This window comes from Stegostoma tigrinum, chromosome 7 (assembly GCF_030684315.1).
Source record: "Stegostoma tigrinum isolate sSteTig4 chromosome 7, sSteTig4.hap1, whole genome shotgun sequence".
Lineage (NCBI taxonomy): Eukaryota > Metazoa > Chordata > Chondrichthyes > Orectolobiformes > Stegostomatidae > Stegostoma > Stegostoma tigrinum.
In genome coordinates this window covers 58,607,488-58,620,688 of record NC_081360.1, presented here as the reverse complement: position 1 = coordinate 58,620,688, position 13,201 = coordinate 58,607,488, and the positions used below count along the sequence as shown (strand labels likewise).

General features: G+C 41.7%; 1 protein-coding gene across 13 annotated transcripts in view; it reads left to right on the top strand.

The window, feature by feature from the left end:
• Window positions 1–13,201, top strand: part of baz2ba (bromodomain adjacent to zinc finger domain, 2Ba) — a 329,006-nt gene that overhangs the window by 313,403 nt on the left and 2,402 nt on the right. For all 13 annotated transcript variants that reach the window (XM_059647301.1, XM_059647305.1, XM_059647303.1 and 10 more), the window contains one exon: window positions 11,560–11,831. In XM_059647301.1, the coding sequence (XP_059503284.1) occupies window positions 11,560–11,831 (272 nt within the window). The remainder of the gene's footprint in view (window positions 1–11,559; window positions 11,832–13,201) is intronic.

Here is a 13,201-nt window from a genome sequence, read left to right as displayed (position 1 = left end):
GGCATTCTGCTCTTTTGTTCATGTTTGGATCAAGATTGTAGGAGTGAGATGTCATGGTTGTCAGTGAACCGCTTGACAGCACTGTCAATCACTTTACTAATGCTAGAGTGTAGACCATCAGAGCAGTAATTGCACTGGTAATTGGGAGAGTTGTCCCAAATTCTAGTCAAGCAAGAATTTCATGGAACTATAACTTCCAAGACAATAACCCAGACAGCAGCATCACCATCACTGTCCTATCCCATTTGCAGAATAGGCATATATCTGGTATCAGTGGTATATAGTTGGGAGGGATTGCCCTGAGAGACCTCAATAGTGACTCCAGACTCTCTCAAATCTAATGGCATCAGGTTAGCAACACCCCAGAAGCTCAACACCATCCAGGACAAAGCAGCTGCTTGATTAGTATGCCTTCTACCACTCTCCTCATCACTAGTGCACAGTGACAACTATGTTCATTATTTGCAAGAAGCACCATAGCAATTCACCAAGGTTCCTTCAATATACCACACTATCACCATTTGAAGTGCAGGGACAACAGATGCAAGAGACACCACCATTTGTAAGTTCCCGTCCAAGTCCTCCACAATGCTGACTTTGAACTGGATCATTGATTCTTCACAGTCACTAGTTCAAGATCCTGGAACTCATTGATAGATTCATACAGTACAGAAAAGGTCCTTTGGCCCATTGAGTCTGCACTGACATAACTACCGATAAAAGTCTGCTCATCTGAATCCCCTGCACTTGTCCCATATCCTTGAATGTTAAGATATTTGAAGTGCTCCTCCGAATATATTTTTTAAAGGTTGTAAGACTTCTGGCCTCTGCCACCTTTCTAGGCAATGCATTCCAGATTCCTACCACCCACTAATCTCCTACCCCTAATCCTAAAACTATGACACCAACCAAGGGGAACAGCAGCTGTCTATTCACTCAGTCCATGCCCCTCAGTCATATACACCTCAATCATGTACCCCCTCAGTTTTTGCTGCTCTGAAGAAAACAATCCAAGCCAATGTAGCCCCCTTATAGCTGAATTTCTCCATCCTAGGCAACATGCTTGTGAACCTCCTTTGTATCACCTCTAATGCTCAGAACTGTACACAGTATCCCAGTTGTGGCCTGAACAATACTGTGTACAACTCCAAGATTTCCTCTTTCCTGTCAGGTTTTATGCCACGCCTGATGAAAGCAAGTGTCCTAAATGCCGCCTTAACCGTCTTGTATGCCTTCTTAACCATCCTATTCATGTGTTCTGCCAACTTCAGGAATCTGTGAATAATTACCCGAGATTCCTCTGTTACTCTAAGTTACCCAGTGTCCTTGCATTTGTCAAATACTCCCTCGTCTTGTTTCTTCTTCCAAAGTGCATCACCTCAAATTTTTCAGAGTTAAATGCCATCTGCCACTGTACTGCCTGTCTGACCAAGCCATCTATATTTTCTTGTAACCCACAACTATTTTCTATGCTATTGACCACTCTATCAATCTTGATGTTATTTGCAAATTTGCTAAACAGTCCCCCCACATTTTTATCAATATCATTTATCTATATAAACAAACAATAAGGGTCCCAGCTTGTGATACTTCTGGTACACCACTGGATGTTGGCCTCCAGTCACTCAAACAACTTTCTTCCAGTACCTTTTGTGTCCTATTACTAAGCCAGTTTCTGATCCATCTCACCGGGTTTCCCTCCATTCCAAGTGCCTTCACCTTCTCAATCAATCTCCCATGTGGGATCTTGTCAAAAGCTTTGCCAACATCTGTATAACCCACATCAACTGAACTTTCCTAATACACACACTTGATCACATTTACAAAAAGTTCTAACAAATTTGTTGGACATGACCTCCCTCTCACAAAGCCATGTTGTCTATCCCTAATTACCACATGCATTTCCAAGTGGTATTGATTTGTTACTTCAGAATTTTCCCCAATAGTTTCGCTACAACTGACGTGAGACTCAGTGGCCTGTAATTCACTGGTTTAACTCTACAACCTTTTTAAAAAAATGGAACCACATTTTCCCCGTGGTCAGAGAAAATTGAAAATTTGTGTCAGAGTTCCTGCAGTCTCCTACCTGGACTCCTACAGCCGACTGGGATGCAGTAACCTGCTCAGTGATGCCCAGATTGGGTTCCGCCTGGGCCACTCAGCTCCTGATCTCATTGCAGTCTTGGTTCACACATGGACAAAAGAGCTGAATTCCAGAGGTGGGGTGAGAGTGACAGCCCCTGATATCAAGGCTGCATTCAACCGAGTGTGGCATCAAGGAGCCCAAGTAAAACTGGAATCAATGGGTATCGGGGGTAAATGCTCAGGTGGTTGGAATCATACCTGACACAAAGGAAGATGGTTGTGGTTGTGGGAGGTCAATCAACTCAGCTCCAGAGTCGCTGGCTGGCCAGCATTTCTTGTCCAACCCTAGTTGCCCTTGAGAAGGTGGTGGTGAGCTGGCTCCTTGAACTGCTGCAGCACCTCTGCTGTGGGTTGGCGAACAATCCTATTGGGGCGAGGATTCCAGGATTTTGACCCAGCGACAGTGAAGGAACGGCAATGTATTTCCAAGTCAGGATGGAGAGTGACTTGAAGGGGAACTTGGAGGTGGTGGTGCTCCCATATGTCTGATGCCCTTGTCCTTCTTGATGAAAGTAGTTGTGGGTTTGGAGGATCTCCAGTCTGAGGATCTTTGGTGAATTTCTGCAGTGCATCTTGTAGATGGTACACAATGCTGCTACTGAGCATCGGTGCTGGAGAGAGTGGATGCCTGTGGATATAGTGCCAATCAAGCAGGTTGCTTTGTCCTGGATGGTATCAAGCTTCTTGAGTGTTGTTGGGGCTTCACCCATCCAGGCAAGTGGGGAATATTCCATCACACTCCTGATTTGTGCCTTGTAGATGGTGGACAGGCTTTGAGGAGTCAGGAGGTGAGTTACTCGCTGCAATATTCCTAGCTTCTGGCCTGCTTTTGTAGCCATTGTGTTAATGTGGTAGGTCCAGTTGAGTTTCTGGTTAATGATAACACCCCAAGATGTAGACAGTGGGGGATTCAGTGATGGTAACACCATTAAATGTCAAGGGACGGTGGTCAGTTTGTCTCTTACCGGTGATGGTCGTAGCCTGGCATTTGCGTGGCATGATTGTTACTTGGCACTTGTCAGCCCAAGCTTGGATATTGTCCAGATCTTGTTGCATCTGAACATGGACTGCTGCATTATCTGAGAGTCACGAATTGCGCCGAACATTGTGCAATCATCGGCAAATATCCCCACCTCTGACCTTATGATGGATGGAAGGTTATAGATGAAGCAGTTGAAGATGGTTGAGCTTAGGACACTACCCTGAGGAACTCCTGCAGAAATGCCCTGGAGCTGCGATGACTGACTGCCAACAACCATGACCATCTTCCTTTGTGCCAGATATGGCTGTAACCATTGGAGAGCGTCACTGAGCAGGTGCTGCTTGTTAGCACTGTTGTTGACACCTTCCGTCACTTTACTGATGATTGAGAGTAGACTGATGGGGCAGTAATTGGCTTGGTTGGATTTGTTCAGCATTTTTATGTACAGGGCATACTTGGGCAATTTGCTAAATTTTTGGGTAGATACCGGTGTTGTAATTGTACTGGAACAGCTTAACTAGGGGAGTGGCAAGTTCTGGAGCACAAATGAACAATACTATTGCTGGGATGTTGTCAGGACCGGTAGCCGTTGAAGTGCCTCTGACCGTTTCTTGATATCTTGTGGAGTGAATCGAATTGGCTGAAAACTGGTATCTGTAATTTTGGGGACCACGGGAGTAGGCCGAGAAGGATCATCCACTTGGCACTTCTGGCTGAAGATTGCTGCAAAAGCTTCAGCCTTTTACACTGATGCACTGGGCTCTTCCATCATTGAGGATGGGGATAGTTCTGGAGCCTCCTCCTCCAGTGAGTTGTTTAATTGTCTAACACCATTCGTGGATGTGGCAGGACTGCAGAGCTTAGATCTTATCTGTTGGCAGTGGGATCGCATAGCTGTGTGTGTCACTTTGCTTGCGTTGTTTGGCATGCAAGTAGTTCTGTTTGGTGGCTTCACCAAGTTGATACCTCATCTTCAGGTGTCTCTGGTGCTGCTCCTGCCATGCCCTCCTGCACTCTTTCTTGAGCCAAGGTTGATCACCTGGCGGATAGTAATGGTTGAGTAGGGGATATGCCAGGCCATGAGGTTACAGATTGTTTTGGAGTACAGTTCTGCTGCTGTTGATGACGCACAGTGCCTCATGGATGCCCAGTCTTGAGTTGCTAGATCTGTGCAAAGTCTGTCCCATATAACATGGTGATAGTGCCACACAACACGATGGAAGTCATTCTCAATGTGAAGACGGGACTTTGTTTCTTCAAGGACTGTGCGATGATCACTGTTACCAATACTGATGCAACTGCAGCTGGCAGATTAGTAAGGACGAGGTCAGGTATATTTTTCCCTCTTGGTTCCCTCACCACCTGCTGCAGTCGCAGTCCCAGTCCCGCAGCTATGTCCTTTAGGATCCGATCAGCTCTATCAGTAGTGCTGCTGCCAGCCCACTCTTGGTGATGGATGTTGAAATTCCCCACCCACATTTTGTGCCCTTGCCATCCTCAGTGCTTCCTCCAAATGTTGTTCAACATTGAGGAGTACTGATTCATCACCTGAAGGAGGATTCTATGTGGTAATCAGTAGGAGGTTTCCTTGCCCATGTTTACCTTGAAGCCATCAGACTTCATGGAATCCGGAGTCGATGTTGAGGACTCCTAGAGCAACACCCTCCTGACTGTATACCACTGTGCTGCCACCTCTGCTGGGTCTGTCCGGCTGGTGAGACAGGACATACCTGGGGTGGTGATGGTGGCGTCTGGGATATTTTTGCTCTTCCAATTACTTTCTTAAGTTCCCTGTTGCACTTCCTGTATCCCTCAAGGGCTGCAGCTGAATTCTTCCTTTTAACCTTGCTAAAAGCCTGACTTTTCTTCCTCATGGTTTAGTTTTCCTATATATATCCAGGGTTTTTCTGAACTTATTGCTTCTACGCTAATGTCTCCATTTACTTATTGGACCTGTGCTCTCGTCAGATTTGTTTTTGAATGGCCCCCATTGCTCCACTGTAGACTTACTTGCAAGGAGCTGTTCCCGGTTTCCTGTGGCCAGATCCTGCTTTTTTGAACAAAATCTGCTTTTCCCCAATCCAATTCCTCACAGCGATGTGAATGTACCAATGCCAAAAGGACATCTGTAGTTTATGAATTCAACTCACCAGTGCCTTCTCAAGGACAACTGAAGGTGGGCAATAAATACTTATCAAGGACACCTAAGTCCAGGAACAAATATAGTTTGAAATTAACCTTTTTATGACACCTTAGCTAATGCCATTTGGAAGGCCAGGTAAACTACAGCGAGGTAAACTGCATCTGCTATTACATCTTTAAGACCTCTTCGGAAATTTATCAACAAAGATTTCCTTTTAGTAAGCATGTTGACTTGTTCTAAGTATACGTGTTTTTCTTAGGACACTATAGGTTTCGGAAGTTTCCTAAGATGGATGTCAGACTAACTAGCGTGCACTTTTTGTTTGCCCCTCCTGCGCGCTCTCTCCTCGCTCTCGAGCAGCAGTGTTATATAAGCTGTTCAAGTGGATGTTAAATGAGTGTTATAAGGCCAACATCGCAGTCTACTGAAATCTTACTTGGAATAATTTGCATTTAAAAATTCATTATGAGGATGTCATGCTGTTGATGAGAATGCATTTAATTCCCATTCTGAGTTACCCTCAAGACTAACACCTATCTTGCCTTCAATCCAGTGCAGTCTGTGAGGTACAGGTTCTCCTGCAGTGCTACTAAATAGAGAATTCCATGGTATTGAGCCAGTGATAATGGCCATAGTGTTTGAATGCTGCTATTTGGGAAGCTTTAATATATTTCTGCAATGCATAGTGTGGCTGGAACACATGCAGCCACATTATGCTGGTAGGAGACAATGGATGTTTTGTGTGAAGATACCTATTTTAACCATGTGAAAACTGTTTCTGCTACATTTATAATAGTTTTTTTCTTTTGATATGTTTTTAACTGCTCATGACCAGTTGTAATATTAAAATTGATCTATTTTCTGAGAATCTTCCTGATAAGACTTTCATAAATTAAACTTTTAAAAATCCGAAGCTATAATCTATGTTTAAAATCATTTTGCAGTATGAGTCCTTATCTTATTCCTGTGTCATTATAATATTATCTCATCTGAACAGAAATATAACAAGACGTTTATTACAAAGCAGAGGAGAATGTACATGGAACCCCTGGGTTAATTTTCACAGTAAACACAATGCAAATAATGATGGTTCTGAGTTGATACTTTTTTAGTCACATACCTCATTTTACAGTGAAAAATGAATTTATTTATATTTTAAATTTTAAAATCATAATTTAGTTCTTAAGACAGTATGAATTATCTTTATATCAATAGGAGAATCTGTTTTAGCATCATAGAACCAGAAATTCTCAGACTGGATGCAATCATTGCTCCACATTCCTAGTGTCCTAGCAATTGTATTCCACAATGTGTTCCTTTTCTAGGCTTGAGTCCAGCTTTTTACATGGAGATCTAATTTACTAGTCCCAATAAATTCCTTTGTAAACTGTTCCAAAACACACAATGGAGTACATTCTGTACATCTTCCTGAATCTATCTTTTCCTTAGCAGACTCTGTCTTGTGCTGTTGTCTCATGGTGTTACAAATATGCTGACTGATCCCATACATACTGTCACCTTAATATTTGAATACTTGCATTATATCCCTCTGTTTTCCTCTTTCTAATGAGATGTCATGTTCGTGATGATGGAAGTGGCTACATTATTGCCAAGTTTATGACTGGCAAAAATATGTGGGAAGGCAAGTGGTGACGATGACACAAGGAGTCTACAGAGGGATGCAAGCAGGCTAAGCGACTGGCCAAAAACTTGAGAAGTAGAATATAATGTTGGAAAACATGAGGTTATGCACTTTGGCAGGAAGAATAGAATAGCTGAATATTATTTGAATGTGCGGAGATTGCAGAAAACTGCAGCACAGAAGGCTTTGCAGGTTCTATTGCATGAATCACAAAACAGCTAGCACCCCAAGTTCTGCAGAAAGCAAATTGAATGTTGAATTTGGTTTCAATTTGTTTTGGGATATAAAATTAGGAAGGTCTTGTTGAGATTATCCAAGACACTAATGAGACCAAAGCTGGAATATTGTGAACAATCTGATCTCCTTACATGAGGAATGCTATACTGGCATTGAATTCAGTCCTGAGAAGGTTGATTCAGGGTATCGTGGGATTTTCTCATGAGGGGGTGTTGGGTATGTTGAACTTGTCCTCATTGGTGTTTTAAAAAATGGAAGAAAACTGTATTGAAATATGTAAGATTCTTAGAGGGCTTGATAGGAGAGATGTGGGCAGGTTATTTCCATTTGTAGGAGATACGCGTGATAATTTCATTGTAATGGGGCACCCTTAAGTTGGAGATGAGGAGGAATCTTTTCCATAATGGTGATGCATCTATGGATGTCTTTACCACAGAAGGCTGTTGAGTAGGGTACCTCAAAAGTTTGAGGAACAGGTGAAACTAGCTGTTGCATGCTGCCATTATTATAGTAGCAACGTAAGTGAACTTTGCCACTAACAAGATGCTGTAATCAAACCGAAAACATAGTCTGCCTATCCTGCAATTAAATAATGTTGTATATGAATTTTAATGCTGGTGTAATGCTAGATATGTAGGTAATGGGTCCCAAGGACTGAAGGATCATGTCAATCATCATTTCACTTTGGCTTTTAACATCAAGCAAGTTGTTAACTGTACCCAACCAGCCTGTGCTTGCAAAACTCAAAACACAGTATCAACATTAAATGTAATTCTGAGATTGAACAACATTTACGAAATAGTCCCTAAAGTGCTAAGAATTTCTGGCAAACAATTTACAATTGTCTGGTCTTGCAGTGTCGTGTACTTGGAAATACTGGAAACTACTTATGCTAATACACAGGATCTGAAACTTTTGCAGATATAAAAAAACACGGAGAAACATTGCATCTTTATAAGCTCAACTCAAGAGATGACAGCAGTTCTCTGGATTATTTCTCAAGGGGATACCTTGATAAATCAGAGTTAACTTTATTGATTTAAGTAGTGAAAGCTCGGGAGAGAGTGAAAGCTGTCAGTGAGTTATTCTCTTATCAGTGCATTCTCATGGCAGCACCTTCGCCAGAGTTCAGCTAAAATAAGCAGCCGACTTTTCATACAGAATGAAAAGGATATTTTCCATCTATGTTGGTATTTTTTCAGAGTTGTGCTGATGAGTGAAAGATGAAAAGCTTTGGCAAAATGTGCCTTTTTATGCAATATTATAATTTGTGGTACTGACCAATCCTTCATATAATAATAGAATTAATATGATATGCATTCCATTTTCCTTTCAAATTAGATTTTTAACAAGAGCCAATTTGATGTTTATTTGTCAGTATTTTATTATTTATTCCATAAAATTCTTTGTGTGGTTTTTGTTTGTTTGTCTATCTGTCCTGTGGTGGAAGCCAGGGATTGCTGGCCAGACCAGTATTTATTATCAACCTCTAACTGACCCTCGAATTGAGTGGCTTGCAAGGCAATTTCAGAGAGCAGTTAAAAATCAACCATATTGCCCTAGATCTGAAATCTTGTGTAGGCCAGACCAGGTAAGAACAATGGATTATCCTTCTGTAGAGGACCAGATAGTCATGAGAACAACATCAATTATTGTAAAAACCTGAGATTACCTTTCTATTTCAGAGCTTTATGATTTTAATTTAAATTTCACCAGCTGCTGTGTTGCAATTTTTAAATTTATTCATTTATAGGATGTGGGCATCGCTGGCCGGCCAGCATTTATTGCCTGTTCCTAGTTACTGTTGAGAAGGTGGTGGTGAGCGGCCTTGAACCATTGCAGTCCACCTACGTTGGATTGACCCACATTGCCATTAGGAAGTGAATTCCAGGATTTTGACTCAACGACAGTGAAGGAACGGCAGTATGTTTCCAAGTCAGGATGGTGATTGGCTTGGAGGGGAACTTAATGGCGGTGTTGTTCCTATATATCTGCTGCCTTTGTCATTTTAGGTGGAAGTGGTCATGGGTTTGGAAGGTGCTGTCTGAAGATCTTTGGTGAATTTCTGCAGTGCATCTTGTAGATAGTAGACACTGCTGCTACTGATTGTTGGTGGTGGAGAGAATGGATGCCTGTGGATGTAGTGTCAATCAAGCGAGCTGCTTTGTCCTAGATGACATCAAGCTTCTTGAGTGTTGTTTGGGCTGCACTCATCTCGGCAAGTGGGCAGTGTTATATCTTGACTTGTGCCTTGTAGATGGTGGACAGGCTTTGGAGACTCTGGAAGTGAGTTATTCGCCACAGTATTTCTAGCCTCTGACCTGCTTTTGTAGCCACTGTGTTTATGTGCTGAGTCTAGTTGAGTTTCTGGTCAACGGTAACTGCCAGGATGTTGATAGTGGGGGATTCAGTGATGGTATGATGGTAATACCATTGAACGTCTGGGTCAGTGGTTAGATTTGTCTCCTACCGGTGATGGCCATAGCCTGACATTTGTGTGGTGCGAATGTTACTTGCCACTTGTCAGTCCAAGGCTAGATATTGTCCAGGTTTTGTTGCATTTGGACATGGACTGCTTCATTATCTGAGGAATCACAAATGGTGCTGAACGTCGCACAATCATAAGCGAGCATCCCCCCCTCTGACTTTATGATGGAGGGAAGGTCATTGATGAAGCAGCTGTTGATGGTTGGGCCTATGACATAACCCTAAGGAACTCCTGCAAAGATGTCTTAGAGTTGAGAATATTGGCCTGCAACAACCACGACCATTTTCCAATGCATCAGATACGATTAACCACCAAAGCTTTCCCCCCTACTACCCATTGATTCCAGGTTTTCCAGGGCTCCTTGATGCCACACTTGGTCGAATGCAGCTTTGATGTCAAGGACTGTCACTTTCACCTCATCTTTGGAATTCAGCTCTTTTGTCCATGTTTGAACCAAAGCTACAATAAAGTCAGGAACTGAGTGATCCTGGCGGAACCTAAAATAGATGTCACTGAGCAAGTTATTGCTGAGCTGGTGCTGCTTGATAGCACTGTTGATGACAGTAAAAGTTCCATCACTTTACTCATGATCAAGTGGAAACTAATGAGGCAGTAATTAGCCAGGTTGGATTTGTCCTGCTTTTTATGTACAGAACATACTTGGGCTATTTTCCACATTGTCGGGTAGATACCGGTTTTGTAACTGTACTGGCTAGGGAGCAGCAAGTTCTGGAACCCAAGTCTTCTCTACTATTGTCTACTATCATCTTCCATTTGCACAGAGAATTAACCATGGTCTCTGGACTGCCATCTTAGTGACGTTCCCTCTAAGCCACGATTCCATATTATTGTGTTCTTATTTGAAGTATTGCTAAATTCATGACTCTGTATTAAATTGCAATAACCAGTGTCCATCCACTTCCTTACACAGTCTTATATTCTCGCATATTTTTGCCCTGTTTCCACAGTTTTAACCACTCATGGGAAAGAGTAGAGGTATAGAAGATAGTAAAAGTCAGTCTTTGGGCCCACAAACTCAATCTGTCATTCAGTAAGATTGTAACTGTTTTAATCTTGGTTGACTCTGCTTTCCTGCATGTCCCCAGAATGTTTAATAGTCTACCTATGCCAGACTTGAATGTATTCATTGATTCACTTTTCATACCTCTCTGACACTGAAAATTTTAGATACACAACCTGCAGAGAAGAAAATCTTCCTCATCTCTGTCTTAATAAGCAACCATTTAATCTGATGCTATGCCTGCTGAATCTAGTTTGCCTCACTAGATTTACTCTATCAAGACTCTTGTCAAAAAATCTTTGTTCGTTTAGTAAGATGACTGCTCATCATTCTAAATATCATTGTGCATTAAGCCTAGCATTTACAACTTTACCATGCTAAACAATCCCTTATTATTTTATCTTATCAAAAGTCCTTCTAAAGTCCAAGATCTTTACTGTTTTTAATTTATCACCCCAAATTCTCCGCTAACCTTTTCTTGATAATTGAATCTACAGTTGTTTGGTACTGATGAAGCATGGTGATCTTGAACGTGCATATTAATTTATCACCCCAAATTCTCCGCTAACCTTTTCTTGATAATTGAATCTATAGTTGTTTGATACTGATGAAGCATGGTGATCTTGAACGTGCATATTAAATATGGTAATATTGAGAACACATGAATTCCTCACTTCTGCATTTCTGAATGCAAGTAATTTTCAGAGTTCTGTAATTGACAGAATTTCCAATGTATACTGATAGAAGGCTTTCTTACCAATGGTATAGTTTGATCTCTCAGAAGTGACAGTTGTAGCAATAATGAAATTGTGCAGCTGGAAAAGACACTGCAAAATTTAAGAAGAAAATCTGTAATGTTTGCAACTCTAACATTTTCATGTTCGTTATTTCCTTTTGGTAGGCAAGTGGTCAGTCCCCACGGAATAAAAAATTCCTAAGCCGTCCAAGAAAAAATTTTGAACAGAAGAAGGGCAGGAGGCTATCTGGAGCCAGTATTAGTGATGAAGAGGAAACAGCTAGTACCAGCAGCACTCCAAAGAAGGGAGGTAAAGAATCCAAAAAACGGAAGGTGGATGACAGCTCATCTTTGAATTCACCTAGGCTGGATGGTCCATCACCCACCAAGAAGTGGAAAGCTATAAAAGATAATAGCAAGGATTTGGCTTTGTGCAGGTATGAACTGGATATTCAAATACATAGATACGTTTAATATAAATAATTAACTTGGATCCAATTTAAACCATAATTCTTGAAAAGAAATCATTAAATGGGGTGTGGGTGTTGCAAGTTACCCTTGAGAAAGTAATGAACTATCTTCTGGAATCACTGCAGTTCGTTTGGTATGGTACACCCATGTTGTTGTTAGGAAGGGAGATCTAGGATTTTGATCCAGTGACACTGAGGGAATGGTGATATATTTCCAAGTCAGGTTGGTGCTTAGCTTGGAATGGAACATTCTGCAGGTGGTGGTGTTCCCATGTATTTGCTGCCCTATCCTTTCTGATCGTAGTGGTCATGGGTTTGGAAGGTGCTGTCTAAGAAGTTTTAGTGAATTTGTGCAGTGCATCTTGGTGGAAGGAATGTTTGTGGATGTGGTGGCAATCAAGAGAGCTGCTTTGACTTGGATGGTGTCAAGCTGCTTGAGTTTTGTTGGACATGCATTCATCTAGGCAAGTAGGGAATATTCTGTCAGTCCTGTCTGGTGCGTTGCAGATGATGAACAGATTTTTTGGGAGTCTTATTCAGGTTCTTATCCTGTATTATCAGTACTCTGCTGTCGGTGGGGAAAGATAGTTAATATCAGAATTTGTTAAAGTCATTGTTAGGGCCAGAAAACCAATGAAACTAGGGAGTGTTATTCTTCAACATATTGAAATTTACCTGTTGATATGGAAGGCTGAGATTAGAGAGGGAATTGGTCAGCAACCTGAAGTTCAGTCATGTCTGTAAAAGGAATGAAGCTGTTCAAATAAGAATTACCTAGTTAGCATTTGTTCTTACCAATCTACACTGGACCTCAGCAATAAACAACAAATATAGATCTGCTGGTTTAGACAAGGAAAGACTCTACATTGTATGATTATCTGAATCCTGTCCAGTGGTATTGAAGCATGGGAGTGGCTGACTTGTCAGCACCTCAGCATGGAGTGAAATATGCTGGGTACAGAGAGTCGGATTTCGACTTTACGGAGCACTGGAGCATTGCAACAAAAATGAATAATGAAAGGGCGGGAAGAGTGAAGATCTGTTCAAAAGAATAGTGTTAGAGGTAGCAGAAATGATTGTGAACTGTATGTCAAAGATGTTTAAGCAGGATATTCCACACCTTAGTTCTGAACGAGTTTTGGGGGATTACTCTACAGTGTTCCACAGAGCCATTAGTGACATATAAGTGACTGCTGGACATGCACATGGACAGCAGTGAATTAAGGGAAATTTAGGGTAGGTTATTTTATTTTTGGATTAGGATTATTCCACGGCACAACATCGTGGCCCGAAGGGCCTGTACTGTGCTGTACTTTTCTATGTTCTATGTTCTATGT